The sequence below is a fragment of the Gopherus flavomarginatus genome, chromosome 6 (genome assembly GCF_025201925.1).
Source record: "Gopherus flavomarginatus isolate rGopFla2 chromosome 6, rGopFla2.mat.asm, whole genome shotgun sequence".
In the NCBI taxonomy this organism is placed as follows: domain Eukaryota; kingdom Metazoa; phylum Chordata; order Testudines; family Testudinidae; genus Gopherus; species Gopherus flavomarginatus.
In genome coordinates, this window is record NC_066622.1 from 25,526,636 (window position 1) to 25,543,372 (window position 16,737).

Here is a 16,737-nt window from a genome sequence, read left to right on the forward strand (position 1 = left end):
ATGTCTACAGTCAGTTCATGAGGCCTGCCACTATTTCCTACCCTTCATTCAGACTTTGCATATCCAAGTCACACTTGACAACAGAGTACTACATCGACAAGGGGGAGCAAGGTTCACTACGCTTTGCATAGAAACAGTCAATCTGTAGAACAGGTGTATCTGCCACGAGATCACCCTCTCAGCAGTGCACCTTCCGAGGGTATGCAGCATGTTAGCAGACAGTCTCAGCAGGCATTTCTCTAGGGATTATGAATGGGAGCTACATGAGTTGGTAGTACAGAACATATTTCAGCAGTGGGGTTCCTTATCTTGGAACCTCTTTGCATCTGAGAAAAACAGGAAATGTCTGACCTACTGCTCCAGAGGGGACATATTTCTAGTTCAGTGTTTGGGCTCACTGACATATGCCTTCCCTTCTTACCTTGAGTTCTGAGGAATATCAAGTAAGAGGGAGCTTTGGTAATATTGCTTTCTCCCAAGTGGCCAAGACAATTCGGCCTTGCCAACTTTCTCCAAATGCCAGCATGCCCATCTGTATTCAAGTCTTCCTGGACCTGTAGACCAAGGACAAACCCAAGCCAGCATCCCTGAACCTAATAGCCTGGTATTTGAATGGATGACAAACCTAGAAAAGGCATGTTTGGAGGCAGTACAATCCATCCTTCGGATTCCACAGGGAAGTGCTACACAGCAAAGTGGGAAATATTTTCCATCTGGTGCCAATGCTGCCTGATAACCCCAGAGAGTTATCAAGATGATAATCCCTGCCATTTTGGACTATCTTCTCTCCTTAAAAACGTCAGGATTATATCTTCACTCCCTGCAGGTGCACTTAGCAGATGTCAGCACACCTTTCACCCATCTTGTTACAGTAGGCATTCTAAAAGATCGTCAGAACCTGTCTTCCAAGAATGAAGCTACCTCAGTATGGTAGTCCTAAGTGTAGCCCTATCAGTATTAACAAAGGCTCTGTTTGAACACTTATCTTCATTCTCCTTAGTCCACCTATCAATGGTTGCCTTTCTAGTTGCCATCATCTCATCTAGAAAAGAAGGAAGGTAAACAGGGGGCCCTTATGGCTGATCTGCCCTGAGATTATGCCCAAAATTCACCCCCAAAGTAATCTCGGCATTTCATCTAAAGCAGATTGCTCAGTTGCTCATTTTCGTCCCCTAGCCAAATGCCACCAGTGAGGATGGAAAATTTGATTCTCTGGCTGTCCATCAAGCTTTGGCATTCTACCTGCAAAGGATTAAATCCTTTAGGAGATCTCCTAGGCCAGTGGTTTTCAAACTTTTTTTCTGGGGACCCAGTTGGAGAAAATTGTTGATGCCTGCGACCCAACGGAGCTGGGGATGAGGGGTTTGAAGTGTGGGAGGGGCTCAGGGTTGGGGCAGAGGGTTGAGGTGCAGGGATGATGGCTGTGGGGTGGGGCCAGGAAAGAGGGGTTCAGGGTGTGGAGGGGGCTCAGGGCTGAGGCAGGGGATTGGGGCACAGACTTACCTTTGGCGGCTCCTGGTCAGCAGTGCAGCCGGGGTGCATAGACAGGTTTCCCATCTGTCCTGGCACTGGGGACTGTGCTGTGCCCCAGAAGCGGCCAGCAGCAGGTCCAGCTCCTAGGCAGAGGCATGCAAGTGGCTCCATACAGCTCTCACCCACAGACATCGCCTCTCCACCACTGGTTCCTGGCCAATGGAAGTGCAGAGCCGGTGAGGGGGGGCAGCACATGGAGCCCTGTGGCCCCCCTGCCTAGAAGCTGGACCCGCTGCTCACTGCTTTCATAGGCAGTAGCCTGCCTTAGCTGGGCAGCACTGCTGGCGGCACTCTTAACGTCCCCATCGGGGGTGCTGATCAGAGCTGCTAGGGTCGCAGGGTCCTGAGCAAGGCAACACAATGCTGGGTCATGACCTGAACTTTGAAAAACACTGACCTAGGCTGTGTATATCCTTTAGGAAATGTATGAGAGGGGAAGCAACCTCTTCTCAGAGACTTTCTAAATGGATTTTGGCCTGCATACTGCTTTGTTATAAGTTAATTGCAATTCCTCCCCCACAAGGTGTGATGGCCTAATCAGCTAGTGTCCAGTCTGTACTGGTAACTTCACTTTGAGAAGGCCGCCTCTTGCAATTCTGTGAGACACTGTTCACTCCTTCAGGAGCTCATTATGCCAGGATGCAAACTGCTACCACTGATGGATCCTTCAATAGGGCAGTCCTCCAACTGGTGGTAAGCAAGGGTCCTTGCATTCTCCTCCTCAATGAGTACTGCTTGTGAGTCACCCACAGTGGAATACACATAGGGACTGTATATTCACATACACATACATGGAATACATATAGGGGTCAGCACTTGGAGAAAAAAGAGAGTTTTTTTGAGTTAAAGATGTGTAGTCTTTATGTATATTCCACTACCTGGCCTCCTTCCCCTCTGCTGTAGCTCCTTATGTTAGGGCCGTTTGTAGTAAAAAGGCAAGTGGAGAGGCAGTCAGTCTGCACCACTCCATATGCTCTCATTTTTGAGCACAAAGAGGAGGGGGATACAGGAATGGATCAACAGACACTTCTGGCAAGAATCTTCTGGTTTCAGGCACATGAAGCGCATGCACACCCAGGATGGAATACAGATGGGGACCATACAGCTAGAAGAATTCTAGTAACTGTACAAGTTTTCTTTTTGCCCTTTACTGCTTATTTATAGTTTGTTTTATACTAGAAGTATTAGGGATTTCTTTGCTGGAAGACTTTAGAAAAAACAATGATATCATTTGAAATGGAATGCCACAAAGCTGTAGCCTGAGCTGCCACTCATCCAATAACTCCTCCTCTGTCCAAACATGTTATGATTTAGGATGGAGGAAGACCTGAAACACAGGCAACTGCCTTATGTGACATTACAATTCAGGCCTTGCAACAATCATGCCAAAGAAGGCCTCTAGCAAAGAGAACAAACCGTGAACTGACAGTTTTTGATATTCAGGTTAAAAAACCACACATTTGAGGCAATCTGTATGAATTGTAAAGGACTAAAACAAATTTTTTTTCTTGCTTCACAGTTCATCTTTATACTTTCAGTATAATACAAATGTAACATCTCACACCTACAAGTGTGGGTGCACAGTTACCACAAGCGTATATGTGGTTCTAAACCCTTTTCCTTGTTGCATTGTAACAAATGAATGCACTGATGTGCACATTTTAAAGCTGCTGGTTGAATGTTCACTTCCATGTAACTTTCACAATGGCTTTAAGCTAGGTGAGAGTGAAAGCGACTAACCATCAGTTTTTCACATTCTGTTTGAAGACTTATGTGAAGCTTATTACAGCCAGTCCAACCTCTGAGGGATACAGCACTCCTCCACTCCTGGCTTTTCTTTGGGAATTTAATTATGTCCTGCAGAGGAATTTGAAAAGGGGAAATGAGTCACAGAAATGTTGAATGCTATTCTCTTAAATATGCTGTTTTTTTCCTCTCTTAGTTCTGTGAAGTGATAACGCTGTTATGGCTGAAACACGTAGCTGGGAAAGTAGTGCGAGTGATGCTCGATTATGTTGATCATGTTAGCATCTGCTGTAAGCTGAAAGCAGTTCTCAAGGAACAGACACTGTGGCCAGAAATCAATTCCATTTTGAGTAAGTGTCAGATGTTTAGAATTTTGCATATTTCAAAACTCTAGATGACACCACTTTTTGGCTTACTTATTTGCTATATCATCTTGGCATCATTGGACTAGATCCTCAAAGGGATTTAGGTGCCTAACTCCCATTGAATCAATAAAAGTTAGGCACCTACTTATCTTGGAGAATCTGAGCCAGCATTGCCTTGTCCTGCCTATCCTTATAACAAAAATCAATTAAATTTCAGACTGAAGTAAAATTTCCAAATACAGTAGGTCTTGGAAGTGTTTGCAATAAAAATGTTACTAAGTCAAATCTGTAAGAATGTGTATCATGTTGGGTGATTCGGGAGTTCCCTGATTACAAAGCAGCAGTAAGATATATCTCCTGTAACTTAATTGAATGCATGCACATTGAGTCCACAGAAATATATACTTAAACTTCGTTTTATGTTGCTCAGCACTAAAAGTTTTTCCCTACATTATCCCTGCTGCACTAAACTCAGGTCTTTATATAAAGTATCACTTAATATAGTATATAAATTGGCTGTTGCTTTCCCATTAGATTATTTTACTCTAGTCACATAGAGCTGTTAGTTCGTCTGGCTCTATCATTTTCCCTCCTAGTAACTGCACGTGCAGTTAAAAAAAATAAAGGGGCAAGGATGATGACTGTGCAAAAGTTAAAACACCCTAACCACTCATTGTAGTCTTTTTAGTACTCGCCTGCCTCTGTGCCTTAATGAGGCAACAGACAACCCTTTTATGCTTGAGGCCTAAATTACCCTCTGCCAAATTTTTTCTTCAAACTTCAGTTAATTTATGTTTCAAGCTTAGATTCACAAAAACTAGGCTAATGCCTCAGTTGATTACACTTTCAAATGTTACTCTGATGTATTTGGTGATCACTTACAAAAGGCCGGATCTTGAAACCCTCACACATGTTGGGTAGTTGCTTACTTCTAGGAAGCACCTGTGATTTTAATGTGTGTTCAGAATTAACATACTACACAACAAGTGTTAAGGAATCAAAATCTGGACCAAAGTTTCTCAAATGTTGCTTGAGGCTATTATGCAAAAGTGAAGCTGTTTCTTGTTTGATTGATTAGTAACAGACAGACAGTCTCTCTTTTTTTTTTTTTTTTTTAAAGCAAATCCACGTTCTTTGAAACATCTTTGTCGTCTGAAGATTCGGAAATGCATGGGTCATTTGCGTCTGCGTTGTCCTGTCTTCATGACATTCCTTCCACTGCCCACTCGTTTGAAAGAATATATACTGTACAAAGAATATGATCTTTATGGACAAGGAAACTGGATAGGAACCCACTAACGCAACTGCATAGGCCTATGTTTTGGAGAGTGTGCAAGTGGACAAAGACTGTACAGCTTGCAATTCTTTAGCTCTACTGCAATTTTAGCTTCTAAAAACCAACAAATCACTTTGCTGAAAAAATTTCTGGATACAAATAAAAAAAGTAGAGTACAGAATAAGTATTGGAAACCCAACATGTAGCCCTCATAGCAGAAAAAGTATCCAGCTAATGGTAATAATATTTTAAAGTTATCTAGGACAGCATTTTCAAACAACATATGGAATGGGACGTGTCCTTCAAGATACGTGGGTCAGATTGTAACCAGGAGTTCAAATTCTTCCCCCAACTTCTTTGGGATGCAACTCTTGTTACACTTATACATCCTGCTTCTGCTTGTCCTAACAACCTACATTGGGGTATTTCAGTTTCTGACTAGAATCAGGGAGAGGCAGGGGCTTTCCCCTCTGCTCCTACCCAGGAAGAGCCGGAAGGAAGATGAAGTTGTTTGACAAGCTTTTGACTTATTAAGGTTTATTTCATCCAATTAGCCAGTTCCCAATTTTATGCAGTGAAATGGAGTTAATGGCCATAGAATTCTTGTTATAAACAGAGCACTAGTATGTAGTGAAACATTCAGCGTTTGCTTTTTTATTAGGTTATCTGCTTTCCTGTTAGATAGGGTAGTTCCACATCTCATTCTTGGAATTTAAGTGTCCTATCACCATAGTAATTAAGTGCTGGTCTACGTATAACATGACCTAGAGCAATCTTATTTTTTCCTCTTAAAAGTTATAAGGATATCCACAGATCTTTGGAATATATTTTGGACCAGCTCTCTCAATTTCCCATCTATTGCCATATTTTGGGGAGGAGTTTAAAGAATATTGGTTGAATTTCGCATGTGTGGCATTTGAGTACCATCCAATGTCAATGCAGAACTTGGAAGATGTAAACTGTGAATTATGATTAGACCCCGTGGGTGATAAAATGGAGACTTTCCCTAATGGGACTTGAACATTTCAAAAGGGCACACTCTTGGATACTGTCATAAGATCAGTCACTGCTGCATGGGAGCAAAAGGCAATGCCACTATGCCCTGAATAATGCTTTGTATATACTTATGTATTAATTATGAATTTGCACTACAATACATGCAGTACATAGCTAAACATTTACAAACCCTTACATTTCTCAAAGCTAAGAACAGTTTCAAGTGTGCAAAATACTGCAGAAGAAACAGATACATAAAAATAAGCAGTTCAATAAACATGACAGGCATTAATAGTATTTATTTTTTCATAATCAAGTTTATATTCAGGTAAGTATAGATTTTTTATTTATACATGCATCTGTATCACTTCACTTAAACTTGATTAGAATGGCAGTGTCAAAAGAAAAACTTACATACATAATTCAAAAGTCCATTTTCCCCTCAAAAATCTATAAACTTTATAAAATACAGATTGGATTAGTATCTTATGACTCATTGCTTCTTACAGGGTGCCTACTCAAGTACTGAACAAAACTAATAAGCAGGTGGGAAATATGCATTAGTAGCTGTATTAATGGGTCTGACACTATCAGGTTGTGCTGGTAAAACTTCTGTACCCATCAATTCTGTTCATTAACAACCACAGTTTTTTAGAAAGTGCTATGCACGCATGAGACAAAACAAACAAGATATGCATTAAAATAGTCAACTAATGTAACAAGAATGTTTTCCTTTACTGTTCAGTCTTTGACAGTTCCAAGAATAAATCAGAATAACTCCCCTCCATTTTGTTTTTATTACATACAATAAAGTCGTTCACTGAATATATCTGGGTAACATTCCTGAATTACTGACAGAATCAAAATACGTTTTGACAACATAGGGCTTTAGCTATTTCTGAAATTGTGTATTTAGTGGAAAAAGAACAAAACCATATTAGTAATGTGCTAATTTTTTTTTTAGGAAGCAAGCATTAGAAAAAAGACTAGATTTTTTAAAGTAAGTCTAATGCAAATAAAGATTATTGTACAAAGCCAACTTTTTATTAGTGAACTCAAATTAACTGAAGCCCTGGCTAACATATTAAATATCTATATTTCTGAGTTTAAACCATCTATTAAACTGATATTAGGCATAACCATTTAAGATGATTGCTTTAATACAAATATTCAGGGAAAATTTTATAAGACTCTTAAAAACATTGAAAAATTACTTATACATCACTAGAACAGGACCAATCCAGTATATTATGGTAAGATTTTGACCAATCCACTACATTATAAAATCACTTGACTATATTTTACAAAATCCTAGGTTTGCATATAAACATGGTACACCAATGCAGGCACAATGGCATAGTGACAATATTTTCATGCCAAATTATACATCACCGTAAGCACAAAAAAATTACCTTATTGCCTGTAAAGAAACTTTGGGGGTTCTAGTAAACGAGAGATTCTGTGAAAGAGAGCAAGGGAGGAAAGACGAAGGGTCAATTATTACAGTGGACAATGTGTCTTTCCTGAATTCACTTAAAAACATGAAAAAGTTCTCTCTTAAAAAAGCTGAGTAAGATGCAGGCAACAACTGTCTTTTTGTTTGTGTGTGAATTATGAAGGAATTAACTTGTAGGAGTTGTGATTAAAGAAACATTACAGATTTTTTATTCTCACTTATAGCAAATGCTTCAGATTTTTTTTCCAGGAGTGGAGGAGAGGGTAGGGGAGGGGGTGTTGGAATACAGCATGTATTGTGAGATGCAGTCATTAAAACAAAACAAACTCACTCCTTAAATCTATCTGCAACTCTTCAAATTATGCAAAAGTGAAAAATAGACTACCTGCAGGTCATGAGAGATGTTTTGTTTAATGTTTGAGATGAGATTATTAACCACTAATTAAACAACCCTACCTTCTTCTTAAACCCAGTGCAACTGTCAATTCTAATTTATAAAAATAAATACACACAGAGGGTTTATATCCATAGTAAATCCACTGAAGATTCTAATTATCTCTAGAATTACTCTGAATTTACACTCATGTAATTGAGCACAATTGACTAGATTTCAGAAAAGGAAAAAATCAGCTAATTCCTACCATTAAAAATATGGGAGTCAATGCCAGCATCATGATTACTGATAATGTGTCATCTGATTTTTCTATTCCAGACCCCAGAAATAATGTAATAGACTACATATGCAAATAAGTTTCTTAACGGACTGCATTCAGTTCCTGAAGGGACACCACCATGAACCTTTTAAACTTGATTAGAATGGCAGTGTCAAAAGAAAAACTTTTCATGGCTATGAGGGGGATATACACACAAGATAATACAATGCATTACATAGCCATAAATGCCCATCCTTACATACATGAAGAACGTATGTAACAATACCTAGGTTATCCTGAAACGTGAGCATCAAGATTTACCTCTTGGATGAATAAAACTGGATATACACCTGAATAAAATTTAAGTCTACACCATTCAACAAGCATATTAACCACTTATTTTTTAGTTAAGTGGTGACAACTATGAGGATACAATTTAGTAACAAAAAGATTATTAATTCTAACCAACGCTATTGCCACAATGTGTGTGTGTTAAATGGCATTTTTAAACTCTTCTTTCTCAGTAACTGAGCTTTTAAAAGGCCAAATGTACTGGATTCACATGTTGTAGGACCATGACTTCAGGTGCTATAGAGAATATAATTCACCCAGTAACAGAAAGATGGGAGGGCAAAGTATTTAAATAGAAGTGAAAACTGAATGAAGAGTTTCTAATCAGTATTTCAATCTTATTCCAACATGCACTTTGATAGCAATCTACCAACCACAGCCAAACATTAATGTAGGAAAAGCCATGCCAAATTAGCTAACTTAAGAACATGGAGCTTATATGTTTTTTAAAAAAGTATTTTTAGTAGAGTCTGTGCACTCCACTCAATCATTGCCATTTATTAAAAATTTGCAAAAATCTTGGCAAAACCACTTTTCCCCAGTGATTGACTTGCAAATTTTACACAAAATATGGTTCCAAAAATCTGTTACATATGGAAAAAAAATCACCTCTTACAGCTCCCAGAAGCTAATCTGAAACCACTGTTTGAAAGGAGCAATTGCATTTGGAAACTAACATGTTCTGTGGGGTAAAATCCACTCCACACGGCCAAACAGCTACTTTGACATAGGCTATGTAACAAAGCTTGAAGATAATACTTCCCTTCATGAGAGCGGGATGGTACCTTATTAATTTGCTTTGTACCACAGAACTGATCTATCCTTCAACCACTGTCTACTACTAATTGGCCTTGTTCTTCATCCTTCCATCTCCCTTAGCAGTGACTTTGTAGTCTGGAAGGAATCTATGTCAGCAGGCTCCCTAGCCCTACCTGCTTATTCACTGCCAGAGTAGGGCTACCTCTACACAGCCAAAGCTGTGCACAGGCTAGTTTACCTGAACTAGCTTGAATCCTAATAGTGTGGATAACGGTAGTAATGAAGGCAGCACAATGCAGGTTCAGTGCAAGTAGTACAAGCCCAGCACCCGACCTTGTGTATATACTCTGCTTGCTCACACATGCCATGCTGTTTTCACTGCTACTGTACTCATGCTAGCTAGATTCAAACTAAGTCAAGTAGGATAGTCTCTGCATAGCTATACCTTAAATAAGACCATTGCCCTGCCGTGGCCCAGCACCATGAGAATTCATAATTCAGAGGAAAAAAACGGTCGTTCCCAGTTGCTATGAGGCCAAGGGAGACATGCAGGAAGGGAAAGCCAGGAAATACAGGGTCTTGTAAAAAATTACCAGTACATGCCCCGTATACATGAGAGGCTTGGTGGTTCTACCAGGGGTAACTGGCAAACCCCTCTCAGTTTTGAAGTAGTTCTGGGTCACAGAACCAGGCACCCTCATCTCTCAAGCACTACATTCCTGACCTCTCTCACTACTGGCCTCATCTCCATCTCTTCACTTTAGCCCCCTAATCTCCTAGAGCAGGCACTCTACTCATGCTGCCTCCACTTCCTTCAATGCTCTCTCTGGATCACCTTACATTTGTTTTTAATCCCCTGTAGGCAATTAAACTGTTTTACCAAGTCTAAAGACTTCTCTTTTCATTCACTTCAAATACTTCCCTTTTCCTGGGGATCACCCACTTCATTCAATTCCTTTCTTAAGGTACTTCTAACATCAAGAAATGGGTTTTCAGCTTCTTTTTAGTAGCCAAGTCATTCTAAGATGCCAGAAAAGATGCTTCTCGCTTCTCAACTGTCAGGCTCAAACAACTATCATGACATTAATCCAGAAATTAAGAAACAAATGGAAGAGATGCAATATCAGGTCACATCTTAAAGACCTACACACCCTAATAAATTCTACACACCCCTACACACACCCCCCTCTTCCCTCTTATTCCTTGTAGAGCTTTTCCAGGCTTAAGTAAGTCTAATATTTATGCTAGGATACTATGACTCTCTGTGAGCCATGGACAGCTAGACTCAGGATAACTAAGCCATCTGGCTTAAAAGTCAAGGGATAAGAAAAAATAATCCCAAAATGTTTTTAGAAACTCTTAAAACATTCCCCTAAAATGGTTTTGTGAAATATGTAGAAAAAGATTAGGCATTGACTATCACGACTGAAGTGACTTGTTTAACTTACAGAAAGGTTGAGAATAAATTAAACTGTTTAGGTAGAGCTGATAATCAAAAATTAAATGGCTAATTTCCAAGGCTTTCAATGGCCCCTCTGGGAGATCATGAGTCAGCGGGATAGATGATTTAAAGTTGCTGGGAGTTGGAACAATTCTAAACCCTTGAATGGAGCAAGACCCACCCTATTCTGCCTGCTACTTGCTGGCATCACACCAGGCTCTCTCTCTCCTGTCCTGTAAACATGGCATGGTTATGAGTGGACAGAAGGGTTTGGGGGCATGAGCCTCCTCCCTAGTCTCCTCCAGGCTGGATCCCACATTCCCTGGTACAGCTATTTTCCAGGTTCAGCTACTGCCTTGACCTAATGTGGATGCATTTGATGTCTGTAGGCTTCAAAAAAGGATATAAAGAATATGATGTTTATTTATTCCTAGGCCCAGGGCGCCATCTCATTTCATTGACAATTACATCAGGTAAGGTACCTGAGATTTATTATAGTCATTCTGTAGGATCTAAATTTGTATTATTTGTTTTGTTTCCTGCTGTGACTGGGTGTTTGTGCTACAATTTTGAGACTTGAGATACCAATTCAATACTATTTGTCATCTACTTTGCTATCTAAAAACCGATGGCAACCCTATTCTGGTCAAACTGGTAAGTTGTGGCCATTTTCCAGGTTGCAGACAAGTTTAAGGATTAGCGCAGTCAGTTAATGGGAATCCCGTATTACAAAATCTTCAAATAGATGGGAGTCCAACAACAGTTCCTTTTTGGCAAATAATTTGTCTCTAGCTTTAGTCGACATCTAAACTAAAAGAAGGTCAATCTGTAATTCAAAGGTATTTATCTAGGTTAGAACACAGCCTTCTGAACACAATCTGTGCATCTCCCCTACAATACCATGTCAGTAGGGTGGAAATTAACTACCCCAGCAAAAGGATACTGGCAGAATAGCCCTCTAACAAGCTATACAAATTCTATGTAGTGTTCAGATAAGCACACTGATTAGTATGAAAGTCCCAACACTAATGGGAGCCAACAATCCCAATTCTCTGAAATATCCCTTCAATAAGAATAATGCAATAAAGCTTCAAGGAAAATTTTAAATTGAATATCAAGAAAACTTCAAGTTGGTACTGTCTCCCACATGAAGTGTGGAGGCTGTTACACTTAATTGGCCAACCCACTTAGCAATCCTGCACAGAGAGATAACTAGATCACCTAATGAACTAGAAACTGAAAAGACACGATTTTATATGCTTCCCATGGGTTTTTGGAAATTTTTACTTGGATTTTAAGCAGGTAGGGGCAGTATATTGTGTGATGCAATAAGCATGAAGTAGGCTGTCACCTGGTCTGCAAGAAGGGGATGCTGGCGAAAGAAATATAAGTGAGCAAAGTTAGCCAGAAATGTAAGCAGCCAGGTCAAATTGTGGAGATAGAAAGTCCAAAACTCCTGATGCCATCCAGCCTTTTATAAGCCTAAGATCAGAAACAGGGAGAAAAATCTGCATATGCTGCCTTTCGATCTTCAAGTTGTCAAGAATAAATGGGTAGTCTTCTAGATTGGAGGACAGCTATTCATGGGAATGGCTGTGTACAGTAAATTGTATAATGAATAAGAAATGACATTTAGAACATGTAGAAAGCCTTATGTAAACAGGAAAATATACATAAGTTGAAAGTGACCCAGAGATACAGCTGTATTTTCATGTTTAGTACATTGCCTCACATTACTGTACTACACTAGATTTTCCCTGACACTGATACATAAATGCATCTTCTATTCATTGGACTTCACTATATACAGTAATCAGTGCAAAAATAAATAAATTCTCTTACATTAAATGGTTTCCTATTCAAGATGAAAAGGTCAAAGCACTTTTGATATAGTACAAAATAAGTTATGTACATCATGCAATAGTAAGGAGATCAGGCTTAAGACTTGTAAGCAGACACCTTTGAAAAAAAGTCTTCACGCAGTTTAGGTAGAAAGTAGGATTTGTATGCTTGCACCCTATTGCTGTTAAATATTTTTTGCAAAACACATTTACATGCAATGATCCAAACACCTTCCCCCCCGCAAACTCTTTCTAGTAAATTTAGTGAACTGATTCTAAGGTATGTGGGTAATTCAGCAGATCTTCAAACAGCTGGTTTAATCCAACATTTTCACAATGTTAACATACTTATTATTATAAAGTAAACCCCAAGTACTGGACAGTTAACTACAGTTCCATGACAGAGAACTGAGAATGTAGTATTTTCGCTTCAAAATGAGAATACAGTGTGTATACTCCCTGAAAGTAAAAGGATCTATAACACAATTCTCCATTCACCAAGATGCAAATACATCCTTCTAATTCTTATCTACGTTAAATGGAGTAAAATCTTTTTTATCGTCCAAGAAAGTGTCCTAAGTTATATTAACAAGAAATGGACACAGTACCATCCAATTCAACATAAAACAAATATTAAAATCTCTCGCTCATCAATCTAAAACTATTGCACATTTATCTGGTGTTACTGAGGATTAATTTTTTTTTTTTTTTAAACAAACCAGAAACAATTCTCTGCAACAGTATTTAGATACAGCTTAGCATTGTGTCAGTTCAAAGCCCACTTTTGTTCCTTGCAAAATGTTCTGTGTACAGCAATTTAAAGAACAATATTTCAGTGTACTGTTGAAGCCCAATCAGAAGATTAATTTTTGCTTTAAAACAGCCAGCTGCACAATCAGGTAAGTGAAAAAAGTTTCCATAATTAAGAGAAGTCTTGAAGATGTAATTCTGTAGCAAACATGGCAATGTCACCATGCTTCTTTATCACACATGGAAGAAGGTACATATTTACATTAAAAGGCAAAGTTAGTTAATGAATGTTCAAAAGAAAAAAAACAACAAAGTATAATCTGGTCAGCATATTGTTAAATCTTCTATATAATAAGCAGACCCTCCACCTCTATTTTTCTTCTTGTGTAATTTTTGCCATTTCACCACAGATACGTCCAAAGATTCCAGTTTTAACAATATTAGTAATCTCATGCTTCGGACTCTCTTTTCTTCTTCCCATCTTCTCCCAAATCACTGTCTTCTGACTGGCTACTGCTAAGGACTATAAATTGTCCCTCTCCACTGCTCTGACCGGGTCTACTGGAAGCAGCTATCAATCGGCTCTGCTCTTCCAAGTCCTAATATGGGAGGAAGGAAGAGAAGGTGAAAAAATATTCACTTCAGAACCTTTTCCGCAGTGAAAACAAATTCAAGTGCCCCTCTGCAACGGTGGAAATCATCTTATTTAGAGCTATGCACTGGCAAATTGATTAGCAAATGCTTTGTAGAGAGAAATTTAAGAGATTTTATAGCAAACCAAGAACAAACAACTTCAGTGACCAGCGTAGACAGATTTAAATCACAATTTAAAGCAGAAAGGAAATCTTGATTTAAATAATCAACTTTAATCTGGTCTTGCATTTGTACTTTTCAGTTATTTTCCTAAAAAAGGTTGATTTTTCATTTGGTGGCAGTATTCATTAAAAAGTATTAATTTGCAACTACATTCAGTTTTTAGTCTAAATTTGGTGCTTCTTTTTGCTAATCAAGATGATATAGTATATCTACAAACATTTATTGAAGCAATTATGTAGCTTAAATTTACTTTTATTCAGATTCTTAATTTGTACATTTCTTATTTTAGGGAAAACAGTGAATGATGCATTTCTGATTTACTAAGTTTTTTACTTGTGATATATCACATTGTATGTGGATGGAAATCCAAATTTAATTCAATGCACAGAAACAGTGTTTCAACTTTTTTTAAATTTACTAAAAAAAACCTACCTTAAACTGTACTGGATACATACAAAAAAGTTCAACAAAACATTTTGCATTTAAAACTAACTGATTTATTGAAATATTATCTTTAGTGAACGAACTGAATTGATGGTGACCAGAATGTCCTTCAATATTTTAGAACTAGTAGATTTCATTCTCTCACATCTAGTTTTTATTCATAAACCTAAAGAGGAAAACTTTTCTGCTTTTTCAACTCCCACTGGTTTCTGACCTTTGAATGAGCTAGTCACTGAACTGAACTGGTTGAATAAACTGAAATGCAGAAAATATTCTTTGCACCTGCAGAAGAGGCAACTGCTGTCCAACACTGGTTCTATAACTTCCACCAATTAAGTGGTTTGACTTTATTAAAAAAAAAATTGCAGCAAACATATACTGCTTAATTTTCTTTAAAATTTAAAATTAAATTATTTTAGTAAGCCTTAACATAGGCAATCATGATTTCAAATATAATTTTAATAGGTGTTTTTAATTAATCTATATTAAATTTAAATTTAAAATCATTTTTAATGATCAGTTTTATCCATCTGGGCAGTAGCTAGCTCTGTGTGAACAACTAACAAGAAAACATTTCAATGTATTGATATTCCCAGCAAACTCAATTCTAAACTGATGAGAATTATTGCAGAAGAACTCAAACTTTGAAATACAATATGATATTTATGGTCTCTGATGTATAAGATTTCATAATAGACCATTTGATAATGGAGTTTTATTATTTATATATTTTATTGATAAAAAATTTTAAAGTCAGTAAAACAATGCAACAGTAACAGTTAGGTTAACAATATTTTTAGAGTTACAGTTTGAGCCTGCCCCCAGTTGCAAGTAAAAGTTGATCATTTTTCAAAAGGCTAAACTTTTAAAAGCAGTTTCTATGTAAGATGAGTTCAAACACATCTGTTGCATCTTATATGCATGTTTTCTCAGGTTGCTTCAGTCAGGATCTAGACTAAAATTTAAAATATTAAAACTTGCTTGCAGCATCAGATCAAAGGGTCCACTGCTGTGGTAGAGGGTATGCTCAATGCTTAGGAGGAGGTATGAATTTGCAAAGGTGACTATCAGCACTGAAAATATGAGGTCTTTAGCCTAAAGACTGACACACCATCATCATGTACAAAGAGTTTGGCTATAACAATACTGCCAACCACATGGAAATTTAAAAAAAAAAGTTTAACCTTTACTCAAGTTTAGATTCAGGAAGTGAAGAAGAAATAAAATTGTTCAGATTTAACCCTAAAATGTTTCTATAGTGTAAGACATACAAAGATGTCAAAACCCAAAATTTAGTACATTTAGCAAATGAAAAAAATCAAATTGGCTGAGTTTCCAGGTAAAATCAAGCCCCCCGTGTTTTTTCTACTAATGAATGTGATGATGTAGTTTGGAGTACAGTGCCATGAAAGCAGCATGTAGGTTAATGAATAAGAAAATATTAGCGACAAAGAGTCCTGTGGCACCTTACAGACTAACAGACGTATTGGAGCATAAGCTTTCGCGGGTATTCACCCTTTAACCACTTGGTCAGACGAAGGCGCATTTCACCCATGAAAGCTCATGCTCCAATACATCTGTTAGTCTACAAGGTGCCACAGGACTCTAGTCTGGATCTATAAAAAGCGACAAACACGACTACCCCTCTGATAAGAAAATATTAGTATTATAAGTAATTGTGAGACATACCTTTTCAATTTGCTTTTGTTTACTGAGTTCTTTCTGTTGTTTCTCTTTTACTTTGTCTATTTCTTTTTGTTTTTCTGATGCTCTACGATCCTAAAGAGAAAGATATAATAAGGCTAATCTTTGTAAATTGGGATATATAAAACACTGCCACTTTGTAGGAGTTTCCTTAAGATAGTTATATTAATGTTTGACTTAATGAAGTATGTATACCATTATTTTTACCTTGAAAGAGACTTATCTCTGCTGAAACGAACAAAAAAAGAAGTATCTGCAATACCCTTTTCCAATCAGTATGAAACCTATTAAATCTTTATCACTTCTTGACAAGTTTAAATATCACCTAGATACTATGCAATAGACTCTGTAGAAATTTCTTAATCTGCAGATTACTGCCAGACACACAGTGCTATTATCTTTATACTTAGCATACTGTATTTTGCATGTACACACACACCTTTTTTCCCCTACTTAAGAATCTTACCAATTCTGCATGAAAAGCAATCTGTTTTGCCAGTCCAACAGAGTCGCATATCTAAATATAAACAAATTGAATATTCAGAAGGTATGAAAAATAAATATTCCTTTAAAATTAAGAAAAATTCCCACAACTTCAGAAAGACT

At 37.7% G+C, this 16,737-nt stretch overlaps 2 protein-coding genes across 5 annotated transcripts in view; one reads left to right on the top strand and one right to left on the bottom strand.

The window, feature by feature from the left end:
• Positions 1-12,164, top strand: part of ASB14 (ankyrin repeat and SOCS box containing 14) — a 31,376-nt gene extending 19,212 nt beyond the window's left edge. For 3 of the 4 annotated variants that reach the window (XM_050958466.1, XM_050958468.1, XM_050958467.1), the window contains exons 10-11: positions 3,476-3,629; positions 4,765-5,093. In XM_050958466.1, coding sequence (XP_050814423.1) covers positions 3,476-3,629; positions 4,765-4,943 — 333 coding nt within the window. In that variant the 3' untranslated portion in view covers positions 4,944-5,093. Of the gene's footprint in view, positions 1-3,475; positions 3,630-4,764; positions 5,094-11,010 lie in introns of those variants that run through there. The other variant, XM_050958470.1, reaches the window with a different exon arrangement.
• A 90-nt stretch (positions 12,165-12,254) lies between these two features.
• Positions 12,255-16,737, bottom strand: part of APPL1 (adaptor protein, phosphotyrosine interacting with PH domain and leucine zipper 1) — a 42,130-nt gene continuing 37,647 nt past the window's right edge. The window contains exons 20-22 of the mRNA XM_050958460.1: positions 16,598-16,648; positions 16,117-16,206; positions 12,255-13,766 (exon numbers count right to left, since the gene is read on the bottom strand). Of these exons, the coding sequence (XP_050814417.1) occupies positions 13,617-13,766; positions 16,117-16,206; positions 16,598-16,648 (291 nt within the window). The 3' untranslated portion in view covers positions 12,255-13,616. The remainder of the gene's footprint in view (positions 13,767-16,116; positions 16,207-16,597; positions 16,649-16,737) is intronic.